Source organism: Rutidosis leptorrhynchoides, chromosome 3 (genome assembly GCF_046630445.1).
Source record: "Rutidosis leptorrhynchoides isolate AG116_Rl617_1_P2 chromosome 3, CSIRO_AGI_Rlap_v1, whole genome shotgun sequence".
NCBI lineage: Eukaryota > Viridiplantae > Streptophyta > Magnoliopsida > Asterales > Asteraceae > Rutidosis > Rutidosis leptorrhynchoides.
In genome coordinates this window covers 633326501-633348941 of record NC_092335.1, presented here as the reverse complement: position 1 = coordinate 633348941, position 22441 = coordinate 633326501, and the positions used below count along the sequence as shown (strand labels likewise).

Here is a 22441-nt window from a genome sequence, read left to right as displayed (position 1 = left end):
ATAATAAGGATTAAATAATTATTTAATTATTATAAGACTTAGTTATTATTTAATTATAAATTAATTATTAAATACTTAAGATTTAATAATTATAATTAGAAACTTATGATATGATTAATAATTCATTATTAATTAATAATACTTATGATATGATTAAAATTTATTATTAATTAATAATACTTATATTATGACTAATATTTAATTAATTAATTAAATACTTATGTATTATTAATTATATCATTTAAATTTAGTTTAACTTTAATAATTCATTTTAATTTAATTAAACTTATGTTATGACATAATTATACATATATAACTTTAAATAACATTATAACTTATATTATTACTATAACTTATACTTTTAAAATTAATGTTGACTATGTTTGACCAAGGTTGACTTTTGAGTTGATTTTAGGTTGACTTTGACTTTCAGTTGACTGTTGTTGACTTTCTAATTAAGGAAACTTTCCTAACTTAAAAACTTTCTAAAAATAGAAACTTTCTAAATATGGAAACTTTCTAAATTTAGAAACTTTCCTAAAATATAAACTTTCCTAAAATATAAACTTTCCTAAAATAGAAACTTTCCTAAAATAGAAACTTTCCAAAAATGGAAACCTGCTAAAAATAGAAACTTTTTAAAAATTGAAAGTGTGTGTCTGTACGCTGTTTCGATCAAACCGATGCATGTTGAGTATTGTTCTATGTCTACTTGCAACATGTACAATAGCTATCATACTAAGACTTGACCTAAGTTAGTTATTTATATCGACCTGCTTTATTTATAGGTCGGCGTTGTGATCATTCCTGATCACTTTACTTCGTTTGCTGTTCGCTTATTTGTGTGGTTTCTTCATTTGCTATTAAGGTGAGTTATAGTCCCGTTTTTACATACTTTTCAAAGTATATTTTTGGGATGTGATTACATGCAATTTATTTTACGTTTAGACACAAGTGACAATTAAATTTAAATTATTCGTTATGAGTTGAACAAAAATATTCCCTAGTCTGGTAACTGTAATCACTGGTTTCTACGGGTGAACGCGAATCCTACGGATAGATCTATCGGGTTTGACAACCCTATTTCGAGCTAGTCGCGCTAGCAATTTATAATCGGAATGTTTAGTACTTCGTATTTTGTTGTAGATACACTGTTCGGTGTATATTATTTATTGTGTTTGGCAAGGGTAAATAAAGGGTTAAGTGGTTACTGGGTGGCTCATTGATAATGGAATAATGTTTAATGTTTTCTAACATTTTAAATCTTGTGGTCTAAAGTTTATTCAATTATTTAAACCTATAATTCACTCAACATTTTTGTTGACAGTTTACTCGCATGTTTTCACAGGTACTTGAGTTTATTTGATGCTTCCGCTGTGTTAGAAGAGTCTGCATGCATTTGGGCAGATTTTATGAAACATTTATGAAACTTTGAACTTGCATTCTATTTTTGGATAATTTAAACTTATGGGTTTTGTTGACAATGTTTTATGTCAACTTTGGTTATTGATATGTTGGGTTATTTAATCTACATATTTTAGTATGTTTCCTTTTTGGGAAACTTTTGAAATAAAAGAATGCAATGTTGTTTATTTAATTCATTTAAGTTCGATCAAGCTGTGGGACCAAGTGACGGAGCCGTTAAGTGTTTTGACGGGGTCATCACAGTTGGTATCAGAGCTCTGGTTGTAGGGAACTAGGCGGTCTTAATGTGGTCAACCCGTGGTTCTTAGGGTTTAGAGTCTAGTCTACAACCCGACCCTTTTGCTATAGCATTATTATGCATTTCATTTCGTACGAGTTATATCATAAGCATTTATTTCTATGTTGTATGTGGTTTGTGGTTTTACTATTTGCAGATGTCGACTTCGAGCAACAACTCCGTTCCTGCTCCTGCTCCTTCGTCTGCTGCCAGACGCTGTGATGATCAACCTTTGATCGATGATCCTGTTAACTACTACTTTGCTACCATCACACACATGAACAGAGCTTACAACGACAGGACGCGTATTAATGCTCTTAGTGATTGTATGCGTACCTTGCTGCATAACGAGGTGATGGACGAGATTCGAGCTAGTATGGATTCGTTCGTCAGTTTCAAGCATAATGTTGGGTTCGAGAATCGTAAGCGTAACCGTGAGGTGGACGCTAAGTTCGAGGCTCTCGAGAGCACAGTTCGTGGTTTGAAGGCAGAGTTGGAGGTAGTGAAAGGAAAGTTGCGGAAGTATGAGACTCCTGCCGAGACTCATGTCGGCCCAGCTTATCACACCCGCTCTAAGCAGATGTGATATGATGATTCATGATTGATTACTTATTTCATAAGACTTAATGTCCTTTTATACTTACATTTTTGGGTTATGTACGGCGTTTTGCCGAGGATTTTATTAAGGTTTTTGTTATGGGATATTTTTTTCATTTATGTATGGATGGTTATTTCTTTATGACATCTATTATCATTATCATATTTTATTTCTGATGTTGTGACTCTTTGCATGTTATATTATGCGTAATATAAGTTCATGTATGTTAGGTGCTATGTATGTTGTATGATTTTATTATAAAGTATGTATGCATGTGATGGTTATTTCTATAACAACCATAACTGTCATGTTATTACTCATAGTGTTCGTTGACTATTATTTTAATGGTTAATCTTTTCGTGTTCGATCTATTCCTTTATAACACTGGTATTATTCTTAGTACTAACGGTTGTGTTATTCTGTTTTGAAGATCATGCCTCCCCGCGAGTCCAACGAAGCTCGTATGCAACGTCTTATCTCCGAAGGGATAGCTGCTGCTATGGCAGCAAATGCTAATGTTAATGCTAATGCGAACAACAACAATCAGGTGGGATGCTCCCACAAAACGTTCATGGCAAGTCGTCCACAAGAATTTAGTGGTACTGAGGGACCCATTGGACTTACTCGTTGGTTCAAGAAGATTGAGTCTATTTTCAGGGTTAGCCGAGTCCGAGAGGAGGACAAGGTTAGTTTTGCTAGCTGCACTCTTAAAGACAGTGCATTGACGTGGTGGAACAACTTGGTTAGTAGTTTGGGTAATGATGTGGCCTATGGTTTGACCTGGAATAATTTCAAGGAAAGACTGATCACCCGTTATCGTCCCCGGGGTGAGCTTAAGAAATTAGAGGCTGAGCTTAAGAACTTGAAAATGAAGGGCACCGAATTAGATGCGTATGAGCAGAGGTTCTTTGAGTTGACTTTGTTATGTCCTAATGCTTACGCGGATGAGGACCGCAAGATTAAAGCTTATATTGATGGGTTGTCTGAGAAAATTGAGCATGGGGTTGTGTCTAGTGAACCCCAGACTATTGAGGCTGCTATGTCTATGGCCCATAAACTTAATGATAAGGTTTTGAGGAGAAGTAAGACTGCTGTGACCGAGGCCAGTGAAGAAGTTGTTAAAAAGGCTGATAATGGGAAAAGAAAGTGGGATAACAACCGCAATCAGAACCAAGGTCAGCAGAAGAAACAGGATACTTCTGGTGCTAATAACCGTAATCAGCGTGTTTGTCCTCGTTGTTATAAGGCTCATGAGGGTTATTGTACGGTTACTTGTAAGAGGTGTTCCAAGCAGGGACACATTGCTAAAGATTGTACAGTGCTTTTGCCGGGTGCTGCTACTCCTGCTGCAGGTGGTAATAACAATGCTGGTAACAATGGTGGGAATGGTAATGGTAATGGGAAGCCGAAGAATGGTGGAAATCAAAGAGTTTGTTATGAATGCGGTAAGCCAGGGCATTTCCGTGATGCCTGCCCTAACAAGAAGACTACTGAGAATGCACGTGGAAGAGCGTTCAACATTAACGCCAGGGATGCTGAGGAAGATCCTAAACTTGTTACAGGTACGTTCTCGGTCAATAATTTGTCAGTTTATGTACTATTTGATTCTGGGGCTGATTTGAGTTTTGTGTCGAGTAAATTAAGTCCAAAAATCAAAACACCGTTAACTCATTTAGACAATACTTATATTGTTGAGATAGCTAATGGTAAAGTGCTTACTGCTAAGACTGTGCATCGTAAATGTAACATTAATTTGGCTGGTAGAGATTTTGAGGTAGATTTGATACCGATTGACCTAGGTAGTTTTGACATTGTTATTGGTATGGATTGGTTGTCTACGAATCGTGCTGAGATTGTGTGTTATGATAAAGCTATTCGTATTACTAATGTGGTTGGAGAGCCGCTGATGGTTTTTGGAGATAAGAAATCCAGACAGTTAAACCTTATTAGCTGTTTGAAAGTTCATAAACATCTTCGCAAAGGCTGTCATGCTATTCTAACCCATGTTGTTGATTCTGGTAGAGAAGAGAAGAGCGTTGGTGATGTTCATATTGTTAGAGATTTTCCCGAGGTATTTCCCGAGGATTTACTTGGCCTTCCGCCGCAACGCGCGGTAGAATTTCAAATTGATCTTGTTCCCGGTGCTGCTCCTGTAGCACGTGCTCCTTACCGTCTTGCGCCTTCCGAACTTCAAGAATTGTCGAGTCAACTCCGTGAGTTGTTAGACAAGGGTTTTATTCGTCCTAGCTCGTCCCCTTGGGGAGCTCCTGTTCTGTTTGTTAAGAAGAAAGATGGTTCTTTTCATTTATGTATTGATTATCGTGAATTGAACAAGCTTACTGTTAAAAACCATTACCCTCTTCCGAGAATTGATGATCTGTTCGATCAGCTTCAGGGTTCATCTGTTTATTCTAAAATCGATCTTCGTTCCGGCTATCATCAGTTGCGTGTTATAGAATCTGATGTTTCGAAAACTGCTTTTCGCACCCGTTACGGTCACTTTGAATTCCTTGTTATGCCGTTCGGATTGACAAATGCACTTGTTGTGTTCATGGACCTCATGAACCGTGTGTGTAGACCCTATCTGGACAAGTTCGTTATTGTTTTCATCGACGATGTCCTTATTTATTCTAAGAATGATGAAGAGCATGAAGAACATTTGAAGTTAGTGCTTGATCTGTTGAGAAAAGAAGAATTGTACGCTAAGTTCTCTAAGTGTGCTTTCTGGTTAAGAGAAGTTCAATTCCTTGGACATATTGTTAGTAAACAGGGAATACAAGTTGATCCTGCTAAGATTGAGGCGATTGAAAAGTGGGAAATTCCGAAAACTCCTACTCAAATTCGTCAGTTTCTAGGGTTGGCAGGTTACTATAGGAGGTTCATTCAAGATTTCTCTCGTATAGCGAAACCTCTGACTGCTTTAACGCACAAGGGGAAAAAGTATGAGTGGAAGGATGAACAAGAGACTGCTTTTCAGATTTTGAAGAAGAAGTTGACTACCGCTCCGATATTGTCACTACCTGAGGGTAATGATGACTTTGTTGTTTATTGTGATGCTTCGCGTCAAGGCTTTGGTTGTGTTTTGATGCAACGAAAGAAGGTTATTGCGTACGCGTCACGACAGTTGAAGATTCACGAGCAGAACTATACAACTCATGATTTAGAGTTGGGGGCTGTTGTGTTTGCGCTTAAGATTTGGAGACACTATCTTTATGGGGTCAAGAGTACTGTGTAGACCGATCACAAAAGTCTTCAACACATCCTCGATCAGAAACAGTTGAATATGAGGCAACGAAGATGGATTGAGACGTTGAATGATTATGATTGTGAACTTTTATATCATCCGGGTAAGGCCAATGTTGTGGCTGATGCGTTAAGTCGTAAAGAAAGGGCTGAACCTCGTAGGTTTAGAGCCTTGAATATGACAATTCGAACAAACCTCGCGAGGCAGATTCTTGAGGCACAACAAGAAGCCTTGAAGGAGGAGAATTTTGTGAATGAGAATGTAAGGGGCATGGCTAAGAAGTTTGAGGTACGAGCAGATGGTACTAGATACTTTGCGGGATGTCTTTGGGTTCCGAAGTTTGGTGATCTCCGACAACTTGTTTTAGATGAGGCTCATAAGTCTAGGTACTCTATTCATCCTGGTTCAGGAAAGATGTATCATGATCTTAAGGAGCTATATTGGTGGCCTAATTTGAAAGCTGATGTGGCTACTTATGTGGCTAAGTGTTTGACCTGTGCTAAGGTTAAAGCCGAACATCAAAAACCGTCTGGACTTTTGGTGCAACCTGAGATTCCCGAGTGGAAGTGGGAAGGTATTACTATGGATTTTATTACTAAGTTACCGAGAGTCGCGGGTGGCTATGATACCATTTGGGTGATTGTAGATCGACTCACTAAGTCAGCTCACTTTTTTCCGATTAAGGAAACCGATTCGATGGAGAAGCTTACTCGGTTGTATTTAAAGGAGATTGTTTCTAAACATGGTGTTCCTGTATCTATTATTTCAGACCGAGACAGTCGATTTATATCGAGGTTTTGGCGATCCTTACAGGAAGCCTTGGGAACTAAGTTAGATATGAGCACCGCTTATCATCCTCAGACGGATGGTCAGAGTGAAAGGACCATTCAAACGCTAGAAGATATGTTACGAGCGTGTGTTATTGATTTTGGTAATGGGTGGGATAAATATTTGCCGCTAGCTGAATTTTCTTATAATAACAGTTATCATGCAAGTATTAAAGCCGCACCATTTGAAGCGCTGTATGGTAGGAAGTGTAGGTCTCCTGTCTGTTAGAATGAGGTTGGGGATGCTCAACTCACAGGTCCAGAAATTATTCATGAGACTACCGAGAAGATCGTACAGATTAAGGAAAGATTGAGAACCGCCAGAAGTCGGCAAAAGAGTTATGCTAATAAGAGAAGGAACGATATTGAATTTCGGGTCGGTGATCGTGTTATGTTGAAAGTATCACCTTGGAAGGGTGTGGTACGTTTTGGTAAAAGGGGAAAGTTGAATCCTCGTTTTTTTGGACCGTTTGAGATCACAGAGAGAGTTGGACCCGTGGCTTATCGTTTGAAATTGCCACAAGAACTCAGTGTTGCTCATGACGTTTTTCATGTTTCGAATTTGAAGAAGTGTTTGGCCGAGGCCGATGAAACTATTCCTCTGGAGGAGCTTCATGTTGATAAACAACTCCATTTTATTAAGGAACCTGTTGAAATTATGGATCGAGAGGTTAAGACACTCAAGCAGAGTAGAATTCATATTGTCCGAGTTAGATGGAACGCCAGACGCGATCCCGAGTTCACTTGGGAGCGTGAAGATCAGATGAGGCAGAAGTACCCGCATTTGTTCCCAGATGCCGAGTCAACCCCTGCACCTGCTTAAATTTCGGGACGCAATTTTTGTAACGGGAAGGTACTGTCACGACCCTACTTTTTCCGTTATCTTTTACCGTTAATTATTTAACGACCGTTAACTGTTATTCGTGCCACGTCATTTCTATGACCTATATTATTATTTTTGTAATAATATATATATTAATTATTATGTGTTATGTGAATATTTGTATTCATATTTTAAGTTATACGTTTCTACGTGTCGCGGATTTCTATCCGGCGAATCTTTTCGGTTTTCAAACCAACGGTTGAGCTTTTGGGATTTTTAAGTCCTAAATATTTTAATTATGATATTTTTATGTCATATGATTATTTATGGTATTTATATATATTTTTCGTCGCGTATTTGTTATCTCTCCGAATTTTCAATCGCGTAGTCGTGTTTTCGCGTTTCGGGTTTCGTTCGAGCGTTCGGGCCATAAGGAATTTACATTTAAGTGATTTGGGCTAAGTGGGGCCCACCCCACTATTATTTTCGGCCGAAGCCTCATGGGGGGAGGGAGTACTCCCTTGATTTTTTTTTTCCTTTTTGCAATTCATTTCTCATTTCATCATAAACCTAAAACTTATTTTTGCTCTCTTCTCCCTCTTTCTCCCTCTCTTGCCATCGCCAACCCCAACACCAACATCATCATCATCAATTAAAATCAAGCTTGGATCATCAATTCATTAGCATAATCGGATTCTACGCGATCTCCTCTACACGATTACATCTTTCAATTCTTGATTAGGGTATAAACCCTAACCCTAGATTTTTAATTTTTCTTTATTTTTCTGTATTTTGATGTTATATTGATAGTATGATAGTTACATGTTATTGTATTGATGATTGTATGCATAGAATTGCTCAAATATATATGTTTTCGGTTTGATTGAATTGGGACAGCAGCCTTTTCGTTCATTTCTGATATTTTAACTGATATAAAAGTGAAATTGAAGTGTTTAGATGAGTTCCTCTCATCAAGACATTAATTTTAGACTCCGGATTCATGTCATTTCGATTCCCGGAGCTCTAGATATGATTAAAATGGCATTTTGTTAAGATTGAAATATGAAAACGAAATGAACCAGGTTTGGTCCGACTTTGTGACCACTTTTGGTGTCTTTAGGGTGTACTAGTGTGTTAGTATTGATGATGGGATGAACTTTCATGTTCGGGTCATCTAAATCCGAGCCACGGATCACCCGTTATGACTAAAACACGTTTTTGAACGGATTAAAGTTCCAAGTGGTGTAATGGCTTATTATCACGACTTGGTTACTGTTCTTGGAGTGTTCTTGAGTGCACCAATGTGTCAGGTGGTTTGATTAGGCGGAGATATATATAAGGCTCGCCGAAAACCAACACCCGGGGCTCAAGATATGACCCGATGAACTTTTGATTTAAAACTTATGGTTAATTAGTAAAACTTATGATATAAATAATGAATTTCATTATTATTAAATTACTTATGATATAAAAAGTAATTATTATAATTTAAGACTTATGATATATATTTATTATATCATTATTTAATTACTTATGATTTAATTAACATTTTAATTAAACTTATGATTAACAATACTTTTATTATTAATGGAAAATACTTATGATAAGTATTAAACTTATATTATGAGATTATTATAATAAGACTTATAATAAGGATTAAATAATTATTTAATTATTATAAGACTTAGTTATTATTTAATTATAAATTAATTATTAAATACTTAAGATTTAATAATTATAATTAGAAACTTATGATATGATTAATAATTCATTATTAATTAATAATACTTATGATATGATTAAAATTTATTATTAATTAATAATACTTATATTATGACTAATATTTAATTAATTAATTAAATACTTATGTATTATTAATTATATCATTTAAATTTAGGTTAACTTTAATAATTCATTTTAATTTAATTAAACTTATGTTATGACATAATTATACATATATAACTTTAAATAACATTATAACTTATACTTTTAAAATTAATGTTGACTATGTTTGACCAAGGTTGACTTTTGAGTTGACTTTCGGTTGACTTTGACTTTCAGTTGACTTTTGTTGACTTTCTAATTAAGGAAACTTTCCTAACTTAAAAACTTTCTAAATAGAAACTTTCTAAATTTAGAAACTTTCCTAAAATAGAAACTTTCCTAAAATAGAAACTTTCCAAAAATGGAAACCTGCTAAAAATAGAAACTTTCTAAAATTTGAAAGTGTGTGTCTGTACGCTGTTCCGATCAAACCGATGCATGTTGAGTATTGTTCTATGTCTACTTGCAACATGTACAATAACTATCATACTAAGACTTGACCTAAGTTAGTTATTTATATCGACCTGCTTTATTTATAGGTCGGCGTTGTGATCATTCCTGATCACTTTACTTCGTTTGCTGTTCGCTTATTTGTGTGGTTTCTTCATTTGCTATTAAGGTGAGTTATAGTCCCGTTTTTACATACTTTTCAAAGTATATTTTTGAGATGTGATTACATGCAATTTATTTTACGTTTAGACACAAGTGGCAATTAAATTTAAATTATTCGTTATGAGTTGAACAAAAATATTCCCTAGTCTGGTAACTGTAATCACTGGTTTCTACTGGTGAACGCGAATCCTACGGATAGATCTATCGGGTTTGACAACCCCATTTCGAGCTAGTCGCGCTAGCAATTTATAATCGGAATGTTTAGTACTTCGTATTTTGTTATAGATACACTGTTCGGTGTATATTATTTATTGTGTTTGGCAAGGGTAAATAAAGGGTTAAGTGGTTACTAGGTGGCTCATTGATAATGGAATAATGTTTAATGTTTTCTAACATTTTAAATCTTGTGGTCTAAAGTTTATTCAATTATTTAAACCTATAATTCACTCAACATTTTTGTTGACAGTTTACTCGCATGTTTTCACAGGTACTTGAGTTTATTTGATGCTTCCGCTGTGTTATAAGAGTCTGCATGCATATGGGCAGATTTTATGAAACATTTATGAAACTTTGAAGTTGCATTCTATTTTTGGATAATTTAAACTTATGGGTTTTGTTGACAATGTTTTATGTCAACTTTGGTTATTGATATGTTGGGTTATTTAATCTACATATTTTAGTATGTTTTCTTTTTAGGAAACTTTTGAAATAAAAGAATGCAATATTGTTTATTTAATTCATTTATGAAACGTTAAGTGTTTTGCTGTTAAGAAAAAATAGGCCCAAATTTAGAAGCTCAAGGTTTGGGCGAGTGTTAGTTTTTGAGAAAGGGTGTTTATAATAAGTAAGCAATCAAATGATTTTCCTATTGTTGGTAGAAATTACCGTATTAAAGGAACTACCAACAATTATTAAGGGTTTGCTGTTTTTGTTATTTTGTAATTTGTAAATGCAAAATTGGAATTGATAATAGTAAAACTTTAAAGTTAATGTATTTTAGCGACCATGTTTATCAAGGTTGTTGTTGTCAAATTGTTTTTGAATGATGAATCATTCTTTTTCTTCTAATTGTTTATAGATTGGACAAAGACTTGTGATAAATCTGTCAAGGTTTTGGATTTATGATTCTTTCTTTGTTTGATTTATGATTCTTTGTTTACAGATCTTAATTACCCATAGCGAGATACGTTTACGAATGATTCATGTCGATTTTTTTCCGGAATTGTATGCTAGTGACTAACTATGGAAATGGAAGGTATGCTACAGCCTTGCCGACCGGTTTGTGGCAAAAGTAGGCTGCTGCATACATAGTCCCTTTTTGGCTGAACATTTTTATTTGTAAGAGTATTATTTATCAACGCGAAGGAAGGATTGCTATGTTTTAAATATGTATATCCCTTATATGTACATTAACATATATATATGTGTGTATGTACTTCTTTGTTGATGTAATTTTTGTGTGTTGTAAATTAGCTACTTATAAATCCAATTTTCATTGAATTAATCATTTTTTTTTTTTCCTTTTTTTTCAGAAACGTTACTTATATCAATCCAGCTCCTCATAAACATATTCACGAACCTCCAACAGGCGTAACCATGCCAAAGAAGGTGATATTTTTTACTTTTTTCTTTTTTTAATCTTTTATTTGTGTGTGTGTGTGTGTGTGTTGTGTTAATGATATACAATGCTTAACAATGATGGTCTTGCTAATAAACTTATGGATAAGATAATGTACATTGACTTGTACGGATAAATGTTTATGACTGCAGATTTTGAAACCTATTGATATAAAGCCTCTTCCTATTTTATGGCACGAAGACAATACTGGCCGTCGCCCGCAAAACAGTTATAATAATAGGTATACTTGAACCTTTTAGTTGACATTTTATGCATTGAATGATATTATGTTTATTTTTTGGCTAATCTTTTAGTTTACCACTGTTTGTGAACAATAAGTACTATACTGACCCACTGATAAATAACAGATTTGAGTTACAATTTTGTCAATTTTTTTTTAATTTTTTTTTTGTGTGTTTTAAATCCATCATGTCGATCTCTTTCAGGCCAAAAGTACCCGGAGCAATACACGGAAACGTATTAGGAGAAGCTGCTCACCGTCTTTTAAATAACTCACTGAATATCAGATCGAGTAGTAATTCACATGGGTTTTATGACCAATCACAGTACAGAAATGGGCCAAATGGGCCAAGTAAACGGCTTTAAGTTTCCGCCTGGCCTATAGCAATTTTAGTGGATTTAGTAACGGGTCAATATGATTTATATCAAAAAAAATTTAGTGCAGAGTGCCTTTGGGTAGACTAGCAAGTACCTTTTTGTGTTTTTGTTAAAAAAATTCATTATAGTCACTTGGTACGTCTACTATGTACACAAAAGTATAATGTCACACTAATTATCTAATTGTTGCGAACTATCTTGCAGGTTGTATGCATTGAAAACGGACTTTGGGCGACGTTTGTCCCTTTTGGCTTATTTTTCTCATTTCAGCCGTTTGAAATAGAACATTACCCAAGTTGATCCGTTCATAAGCAAATGGGTTGGAATTGCACCTCTATTTAATCTTATGGTGTTTTTATGTCTGTCCGAGTATCTTGCAAATGAATAACTAATAATTGTCTCATATTTGTTTTCCTTTAATAGTTTCTTTGGAAGCATATCGCATCAAGGTTTGTTATGTTTTTGGAAGAGTTGGTGTCACCCTTATTTAACAGTGACATAGATATTGAATTGGCCTGAGGTTATCAGGACCCTTAAAATCCCATTGGTTGTCTCAAACAATAGGTTATCAAGAGGTAAATGAAGAGATCAATAAAGCTATTAAGTGTGAATCAAAGGATATGGCGAAAAAAGTTGACGGTGAGAACGGAAGTTTAAGTAAAAGTGTAGATAATGTAGAGAAAGAAACGGTGGGTTACCATTTAGTCAGGTGAGATTCTTTTATGTTGCTGCAATTCGTGAAGGTCGTTTTGAGCGAGCAAGTTTATATAATGAAAGGTTTAATTTGTAACATATTTTTTTACCACGTATATGTTTTTTATGCAGAATTGTATCGTTGATCAACCGGAAGGACCACTCGAGATAGAATGAAGGATGACAACCATGTGTACATGACGGGCCCGACTGAAGTAGTATTTTATGGATCTACCCAGGTCTAGAATTTTTAACATACAAAATGATTTATATAATTATTCCATATGATTGTATGTAGTTAAAATGTAGGATTTGTACGTCAAAAAATGACTATCGGTTGCATATGATATAATTGTTTTTTGTTGTAGTTTGTATGCCCCAAAAATCGGCAGGTAAAATGTGTCGTGCAAATTGCTAGCTAGCGTTAAAATCGCATAAACCTTAGAGCAGCAACGCGCGAACCCTCAATTCTTGTTTGTATCAAACGTCAACTTAAGATTTTAAATTTGTACAATTTTGGTCTCAATTCCATCCCGTTCATGTAGAGATCACATGTTAGGGCTTTTTCTTTTTTTCTTTTTTTTCCGCATACATCTATTTTTAACTCTAAGACTACTTTCAACCATCACACTTCCAATATTATTTATTTTATTTATTCATATTAGTATTATTATTATATTTAGATTTTAAAATTATATTTAAATTGTAAAGGCTAGAAAATGGACCGTTTTTTTTTTTTTAAAAATGCCCATTTATAAACAACCACTCTCAAATCATAAACACACACTTCATTTCTTTTCTCAAAATCAAAACACAAACTAAAATAAAAAATGTTGACTCACCCGCCGATGATTTTGTCGTTCGTCGTTTATTACGAAGGTGGATTCGATCGGGATTACAAGGTTTACGATTACAAGAGTGCTACAAAAGTTACGTTTGGAGAAATTGACATTCGTGACTTTGGTTTAGAAAGTTTGTTAGCTTTTTTGAAGCAAAATGTACCATTTGTACATACTAAAGTGTTATACTTTGAAGACGATTGTCTTCCGGAATTGTCCGCTATGAGCCTTCGGACCAACGAAGCATGGGACTTTATCAAAGAAACTCTCCCATTTCGTTCAAATCGAATATCTCTTTATTTGATATTTGAAGATTATGATCCACCATATGGTTCCGGTTACGCAAGTGATGGTCAATTCTAGTCGGAGGTTTTCGAATCCGATTAAGTATTATGTTGTATTTCAAAAAAATGTAACCGTTTGTGTTTGTGTTTTGAATAAAAGTGTTGTTTGAAAAAGAAACATTGCATTAAACTTAAACATTACATTACATTACATCGAAGATTAAATCACATTCAAACTTGTAATTATTAAAAACTAACACAATTGAACATATAATAAGCATAAACTACTCATCGGCGCATTCTTCTTCTTCATCCTCGTCTTCTTCCTCTTCTTCAACATCTTCTTCCTCCTTTTCTTCTTGATTAGGTACATGTTCGAGAATGTTTGTAGGTCCCACAGTCGCCACAAAATCGTGTTAAATCTTGTGGCGAATGTGCTTTAAACTTTTCGGTAGGAGATGGGGTCAATTTTTGCATGATGACTAAATAACGGCGCTACGAACAAAACTTCTATAAGTCTTTCTGCCATTCGAAGTAGTTTAGACGCCTAAAATAGAATTTTACTATATTTAAAGGTAAATTTCGAACTTTTCGGATTTTATGATAATTATTATCTTTGCATGTGAACTTCTATTCCTATTTAAATACCATTTCGATACTTGTCTTTACGTAAAATTATATTTAGGTACATTGAGAATATTATTAAGGCTACTATCATACCACTAGCCACAAATTCTTACGCCTTTTGTGACATCACGATTTAATAGTTCGAGTATATTGGGGATATTTTTGATTTCTCTTAATTAATAATTGTATAATCATTTTTGTTTTGAAATTTCATATAGAATGCAAGTATATTTTACTGTAATCACGTTTCAATAATAATTCATGGTCTCAAAACACATATTTGAACACATTACACTCGCCACAAAATCGTGTTAAATCTTGCGGCGAATTTGCTTTAAACTTTTCGGTGGCAAATGAGGCCAATTTTTTCATGATGACCAAATAATGGCGCTACGAACAAAACTTCTATAAGTCTTTTTGCCATTCGAAGTGTTTAGACGCCTAAAATAGAATTTTACTATTTTTAAAGGTGAATTTTGAACTTTTCGGATTTTATGATAATTATTACTTTTGCTTGTGAACTTCTATTCCTATTTAAATACCATTTCGATACTTGTTTTTACGTAAAATTGTATATTGGTACATTGAGAATATTATTAGGGCTATTATCATACCACTAGCCACAAATTCTTACGCCTTTTTTGACATATCGATTTTATAGTTCGATACTCACACGTCCCAGGGGCCAAGTTGTTTCTCATGTAAAATCCGCTACGAGGTGTAGCGGCGGTTTTAACTTATCTCTTACATCTTGTGGCAATTGCAAAACAACAATGTTCATATATACCATCTTTGCGAGGTATACGAAGAATCTTCTCTCCACAGATAACTTCTGCTCTTACCTTGGACAACCAGTCCATATCGACTATCACATCAAAGCTCCCCAACTTAATGGGTATCAAATCAATCTCAAAATCCACACCAGCTAAGTTTATTATACCTCCTCGGTCAATTTGGTCAACTTTCTCCAGTTTCCCATTGGCCACCTCGACAAGTATACTCTCATCCAAAGGAACTAATGACCAATCTATCTTAGAGCAAAAGTGTCTACATACATAACTCCTATCGGCACCAGTATCAAACAAGACAGAAGCTTTAACAACCCGTCCTAATCCACCTGGACGAAGTCATCAACATTTGGTCCCATTGCGAGGTGCTGTCCTAATTATGCCATGAATGACTCCATGTAATATGAGCAAATGCACAGCGGAAGATTTCTTTCATTACCTGAGAATAAACATGCTTAAAAGTGTCAACCAAAAGGTTGGTGAGTTCATAGGTTTATCAAAACAATCATTTTAATATATTAATAGACTACAAGATTTCTGTTTATAAATATATGTACACTCGCAAGTGTATAAAACCGTTCTGCTTATGTTGAGGCCTCAGTAACTAACCTTAACAATAATATAATAAGTCATCTTCGCAAAGATGGATATGTACACTCGCAAGTGTATAAATAATCCTCGAAGTACTAAACATCCGCCCACTAGCTCTTATGTCTAGTGCAGCCTACAGGATGGGGGTGTTAAGCCCGATAGATCTATCTTTAGGATTCGCGCTCACATGCTCTTATAACATGTAACTAAATTACCTAGCACATCAATCCGCAGAATATTATTTTTAATCACTTGTCTCTATTTCGTAAAGCATTTATAAAAGCAGCGCATGTATTCTCAGCCCAAAAATATATATTGCAAAAGCAATTAAAAAGGGAGCAAATGAAACTCACCATACTGTATTTTGTAGTAAAAATACATATGACGACATTGAACAAGTATAGGGTTGGCCTCGGATTCATGAACCTATATCAAGTATATATATTAACACATATACTTGTAATCACACAAATGATGTATTGATATTTATAATATATATTATTTCAATTGTTATATATTTATATATACTTTGTATATATGTTTCAAATAAGTATTTGTTTGATCAAATGATAATAATAAATAAAAAGTTGTTTCATCCTATAATAATAATAATAATAATAATAATAATAATAATAATAATAATAATAATAATAATAATAATAATAATAATAGTTATAAAAATAATAATTTTTATAAAAGTGATACTTTTAATAATAATGAGTACTAATAATAATAATTATTATAAAAATAATGATTTTACTAATAATAATAATACTAATATTTATATTAATAACTATAATGATAATAATACCACTAATAATAATAATAACTATAAAAATAATAATTTTACTAATAATAATAGTAATACTAATACTTATGATAATAATAATAAAAATAATAATGATATTAATAATTTTTGTATTAATAATAATAATAATAATAATAATAAAAAAATGATAAAAAGACTACCTTAATGTATCAAGCCTTAGAAAAGAAAATAAACGCCTCTACCCATACTCGAACTCAAGACCTCTTGGTTATAACCAACATGCCCAACCATTTCAGTGTCACTCTTTTTCAGAATTGTAACCCAGTTTAATTTTTTTATAATCCGTCTGGCCTCACTTCTTTCGGCCCAGCAGGATTTTAGTCTTGGCCCAACAACCAAGAGTTATTCGGTCCAAGTGTACACAAGCCCATTTAACAAGTATACGACCCAGCATCAGCTTTTCTTGAAAAAAAAAGTAGTGGCCTGGGTTCGAACCCAGGACCTTTCGTTCCCTGACCACTCACTCGAACCATTCTTCTACTGCGTACTTATATGATTAAATGGATTCCTAAATATAATTAATCCGTATAATTCTGTTTCCCTTTCTTCTCCAACATAAAAGAAACCCAGGACTATTCATAACCATCAAAACATAAAATCATAAATATTATTCATCATCTTTATTACTTAACATCTTCATATCATTATCAACCTCTCTGTGATAATCATCGTTATTATCTAGTAATTCATCACTTCACTTGAATCATCATCAATCTCACGGGTTTTTTTCTTTTAAAAAAAAAATGATAACGATAGTAGTAGCTAACAAAAAGCTTCGGTCCATCATTCATGGTTTTCATCGTATCGTTATTTCCATCATCACAACCCTTCCCATCGAGCACCTTTATCATCAACTATCCCACTGTTTGCAGGTTTGGAACTCGAATGAAACAAACAAAAAAAAAATAATAATAATAACCGTAGCAACGAGAAAGAAGAGAAGAAAAGAGAAGAAAATAAATAAATAAATAAAAGCTAGGTGGTTTGTAGTGGTTGTTCACGGTGGTTGTAGCGATGAGGGTGGAGGCTGGGTGGTGATGGAGGGTCACGAGGAGTTGTGGATAGTTAACGGGTTTCATGGTTTGAGGGTGGTAGTGTTTAAAGACAATCGAAACAGGAGGGAGATATTGAGATGGTGGCCGTAAAGTTGAGGGTGGCGGTGGTAGTGATGGTGTGGTGGTAGGCGGCGGATGCTGGGTGAGGTAGTGATGGCCGGTGGGTGCTGTCTGTGGTTGAAACAAATGAGAAGGAAAAAGAACATAAGTGGTGGTGTGGTTAGGTTCATGTATATGGTATCTATATATTTATATTGCAACAATCTATATATTTATATAATATCTATGCTAGTGAATGAGTTGGCAAAAACAGTACCCAGCGCACAGTAAAACAAATAGTTTAGCCGCCTAATTCTTGTTCTCTTTCTACCGACGGTTTATCCCGAATGACTATATCGTGTCCATTGCTAAACAGCTAACGTATAAAAGTGTTCTTAAAAATCTCAAATTTTTAGATTAAACATATTTAATTATTTCACTCATTACCTGTTTGAAACCCGATCAAAAAAATTCGAAAATTATTTATTTTCTGTCCCGATTTATATGTACGGAGTACTAATATTTAAACTTAAAAATGTAAAAATACTTTTAACAAATCTAAAATTCTTCGTAATCGATTTACAGTTCAACTTTTATTTTAATCCTTCATAAACTTATATTAAATCTATATATGAATGCTATCGAAATGTCAACCGAGTATTACTGACGTTTACTAATTATGCTCAAAATCATTTATATTCCCTTTCTATATATAAACAGTTTTAAAATAGCAAAGTTAATTACTAAAACAAATATATTATATATTTTTAAACAAATAGATTTAATATAACTTTATATATTTACAAGTAATATTTATATACATATTTATATATATCTATATATTCTTAAATATAGTTTCCATTAATCGCATTTTGTTTTATTTGTTTTACAATATAAATCCTAATAATCATATTATATAATATTCTAAATTATATTTCAAATTTTAAATACCTATTTAAATATATATGTTATCTATTTACAGATAGTTGTTCGTGAATCGTCGGGAATGGTCGAAAGTCAAACGAATATATGAAACAGTTCAAAATATTTGTGACTCAACATTACAGACTTTGCTTATCGTGTCGAAATAATATAAAGATTAAGTTTAAAATTAGTCGGAAATTTCCGGGTCGTCACAGTACCTACCCGTTAAAGAAATTTCGTCCCGAAATTTGATCGAAGTCGTCATGGTTAACAATAGAAATATTTTCATGACGAATATGAGTTGATAACTAGAGTTTTATCATTATTGACTAATATAGATAAAACGATTTGATTATGTTAAGCGTACGAGTGAAGCTGTCACAACAGATTGAGATAGAGATTTAATTTTTGACGTAGTTACGGTGGATTTTCGGAATTCAAGGAATTTAGAGAAATCTTCTAATCAGAAAGAAAATGTAATAGCACGATTTATTAGAAATTGTTGGAATTACGGAATCAAGGAAATATTTCCGTGATATACTTAGAGATTAAGTAGAATGAAAGAGTCGTGTAACATGGCACATGATGACGGTATTGTCTGTGAATCATCACGTTCCATTAGAAATTTCAGCATGACTTACCATAATATAATCACGTTGGCCAAGTGTCATTATATTATACTAACTCATGCTCAAATTCTTAACACTTTTCCAGAATTCATTCGTAATTATATTTAAATTTTACAGAAGTTTCCAATATAAGGTAATACAGAAAGCACGAAGAGGTATATAATTTCGGACAAAAATACTTATGAAAATATCCTCAGAAATATCGAGGATATTTATGATGATATTTTGGAATTTCTAAGTTCGAAGGTTGATGAAGAAAGATTTTCCGCAAGATTTTAACATGAGTAAGGAGCAAGATATTCGTTGAAGGTTTCATCGGATCCAGAATTACCTGGATTCTTTGAATATAGGGTTTGGTCCTTGTATTTGTCCTTAGTCTCCTTCATGGTTAGCTCAAACCTTTTTTTTTCAGTACCAAATTTTCTATCGAGCGTTCCCAACATTCCATTCTTTATTATCAAACTTTTGGCCATTTAGGTCATCTACAACATGCTGCTTCGTCAGCAATTTCAAAGTTAACGGATCTGGATCATCGGTTATCAAACCGAGGGTTTTCAAGAATATCGAAGGTTTTTAGATGATTAAATGCTGATTGTGATCATCAAGATACAAAGGATGTTTAAGATGAAATCAAGTGGCAAACTTGAAGAATTGTTTAGTTTCATATGTTATAATCAGTATTTTAATTCTTTTTAATTGTCCAATGTTAGTAGTCCATAGTTGATAGTCCACAGTTAACAGACCAATAATTCATATATAGCTTAATATATAATATTCGAATTAATTAATACGTATCGTGACCCGTGTACATGTCTCAGACTCGATCACAACTCAAAGTATATATATTATTGTAGAATCAACCACAACCCTGTATAGCGAACTCGTGCATTACAGCATATAGAGTGTGTCTATGGTTATTCCAAATAATATATATAGATGCGTCGATATGATATGTCAAAACCTTGTATACGTGTCCCGATATTTAAAGTGCGTAAAATAAATAACAGAAATTAAATGACGATAAATAAAATTGCGAGAATATAAATTGCGATAAATAAATTGCGATAAATAAATTGCGATAAATAAAATGTAATCAGTTAGCTAGGAACAGTTAGCTAGGAACAGTTAGCGTGGATTCTTAACAAAATTCTTCTCATAGTTAAATTGTTTGTTTCTAACAAATTTTATTTTGTCCAATATTTTCTTCATTATGCCACTTGTTGGATTCTGATAGATCAAAATCCAAATATGAAATTGAATGAAAATGGTTATTCTGCGGTGAACGGATACGTATATCAGTGGTTGTAAATAGGATAGTAAATGACTGTTGAATTAGATTTGAAAGAATGTACAGTGTACTTATTAATGTGAAATCTAAATATTCCTCGGGTATTACCTACCCGTTAAAATATTTTCACCAATAACAGTTTGTACGAAAGAATTTTTAATTACAATCTTTATGAAAATATATATACATATATATCTTCCTCAGATGTAATCATGGATTTAATGAGTCAATATGATACTAAGCTCATTTAATTTACCGTTAGAACGAGAATATATAATCTTTAAGACTTTAGAGATTACATAATCGCCACGTAGAACGAAGATAATTGATGTAGATTGATATGTAGAACAAAGATAAAGTAGATAGAACGATAGGTAGAACGAAGATTATGCTCGCGGTACAGATGGTGATGTTGAGGCTCGTGATGTGAATGTTGCTGTCGGTGGTACAAATACTGTTGGTGCTGAGGCTGGTGATGACGTTGGTGTAATAAGTATAGCTTGTAAATCACGCACCATTCTTGTCAGGGTTTCTATCCTACCCTCTATCATTTCTATCCACCCACTCATCTGATTCGATAGATCTTGATTATCAATTCGAAGTTCCCTAACTTCTTCTAATATTCCCCTTCGATTGGTATTCGGAAGTAGGGGTTGAATATTTTCTGATATTGCAGTAATGCGACCTTCGAGGCGGAATATTTTGGCAGGAAGGGTGAAAATAGTGTTGCGCATAGGTTCACCGGTAAGTACATCGTTTTCTCCGATGTTAGGAGGTAAGTTTGGTTCACGGTAGGGTTCGCCTTCTTCATTTCTCCATCGGGTGAGTAAGCCTCGAACCTACCCCATCTCCTCCAGAAAGAAAAATAGCTAAATGGTTGAGGCACTTCAGGTTTATTGACTTCAGAGTCTATTTCAATATACATCTCGAAATCGCTCCCGGAACTAATGGAATCCAAACTAGGTGTAGGATCCATCTTTTACGATTAGTTAGGGGATTTTGATATGAAATGATTTTCGAATATCAGATGTTATTCTAATTATATAGAATACCTATATATAGTACAGAAGATCCCGTAGATTACGGAGGGAATTAAGGAGACGTGTCAGACAAGGTTTAATGTGATGGGATATGAATTTGTCTGTACACCATCTATGCAACAATTGCAATAAGACGTGTCGAGACTGAAAATGATAGGTAGATATTTTTCGACAAAGAATGGTAAGCAAAATTCTTGACATGCAGACCAAGTTCAAGTCCAGACTTATTAATGTATCCTAACAACTACCAGGTCGAAGTCCAGACTCATTAATGCATTCTAACAACTACCAGTTAGACACACTAATGCAAGACCTGGTTCGCTAAGACCACCGCTCTGATACCAACTGTAAACACAGTGGGGACAACCGTCCCACCGAGTGCCTTCCCAGCTAACCGCCTGGTGACCACTGAGTGTACCTCAGACACTGATTTTACGGCCTGCCTCTCGGCAAAAACCAACCCGTAGGATCGCGAGGAGTAAGAGCCAATGCTTCGTCACAGGTAACACTGTCAGAACCTCCTCTACGACTAACCCGCCTCAACTGGACGGCATTAAACCAACTCTGATACCAACTTTAACAACCCGTCCTAATCCACCTGGACAAAGTCATCAACATTTGGTCCCATTGCGAGGTGCTGTCCTAATTATGCCATGAATGACTCCATGTAATATGAGCAAATGCACAGCAGAAGATTTCTTTCATTACCTGAGAATAAACATGCTTAAAAGTGTCAACCAAAAGGTTGGTGAGTTCATAGGTTTATCAAAACAATCATTTTAATATATTAATAGACTACAAGATTTCTGTTTATAAATATATGTACACTCGCAAGTGTATAAAACCGTTCTGCTTATGTTGAGGCCTCAGTAACTAACCTTAAAAATAATATAATAAGTCATCTTCGCAAAGATGGATATGTACACTCGCAAGTGTATAAATAATCCTC

General features: G+C 34.1%; 1 protein-coding gene across 4 annotated transcripts; it reads left to right on the top strand.

Moving 5' to 3' along the window:
- Positions 1-10411: 10411 nt before the first annotated feature.
- Positions 10412-13039, top strand: LOC139899055 (5'-3' exoribonuclease 4-like). Of its 4 annotated transcripts, none has more exons than XM_071881868.1 (7): positions 10412-10474; positions 10793-11019; positions 11163-11238; positions 11401-11489; positions 11695-12185; positions 12290-12575; positions 12692-13039. In XM_071881868.1, exons 3-5 carry the CDS (start codon positions 11227-11229, stop codon positions 11852-11854), a joined length of 261 nt encoding a protein of 86 aa, XP_071737969.1. In that variant the 5' UTR covers positions 10412-10474; positions 10793-11019; positions 11163-11226; the 3' UTR covers positions 11855-12185; positions 12290-12575; positions 12692-13039. The 4 variants fall into 4 exon arrangements, with proteins under 4 accessions (XP_071737969.1, XP_071737971.1, XP_071737970.1 ...); XM_071881870.1 differs by lacking the exon at positions 10412-10474 and having other exon boundaries at positions 10528-11019; positions 11695-11944; positions 12071-12185; XM_071881869.1 differs by lacking the exon at positions 10412-10474 and having other exon boundaries at positions 10529-11019; positions 12290-12315; positions 12431-12575.
- Positions 13040-22441: the final 9402 nt, after the last annotated feature.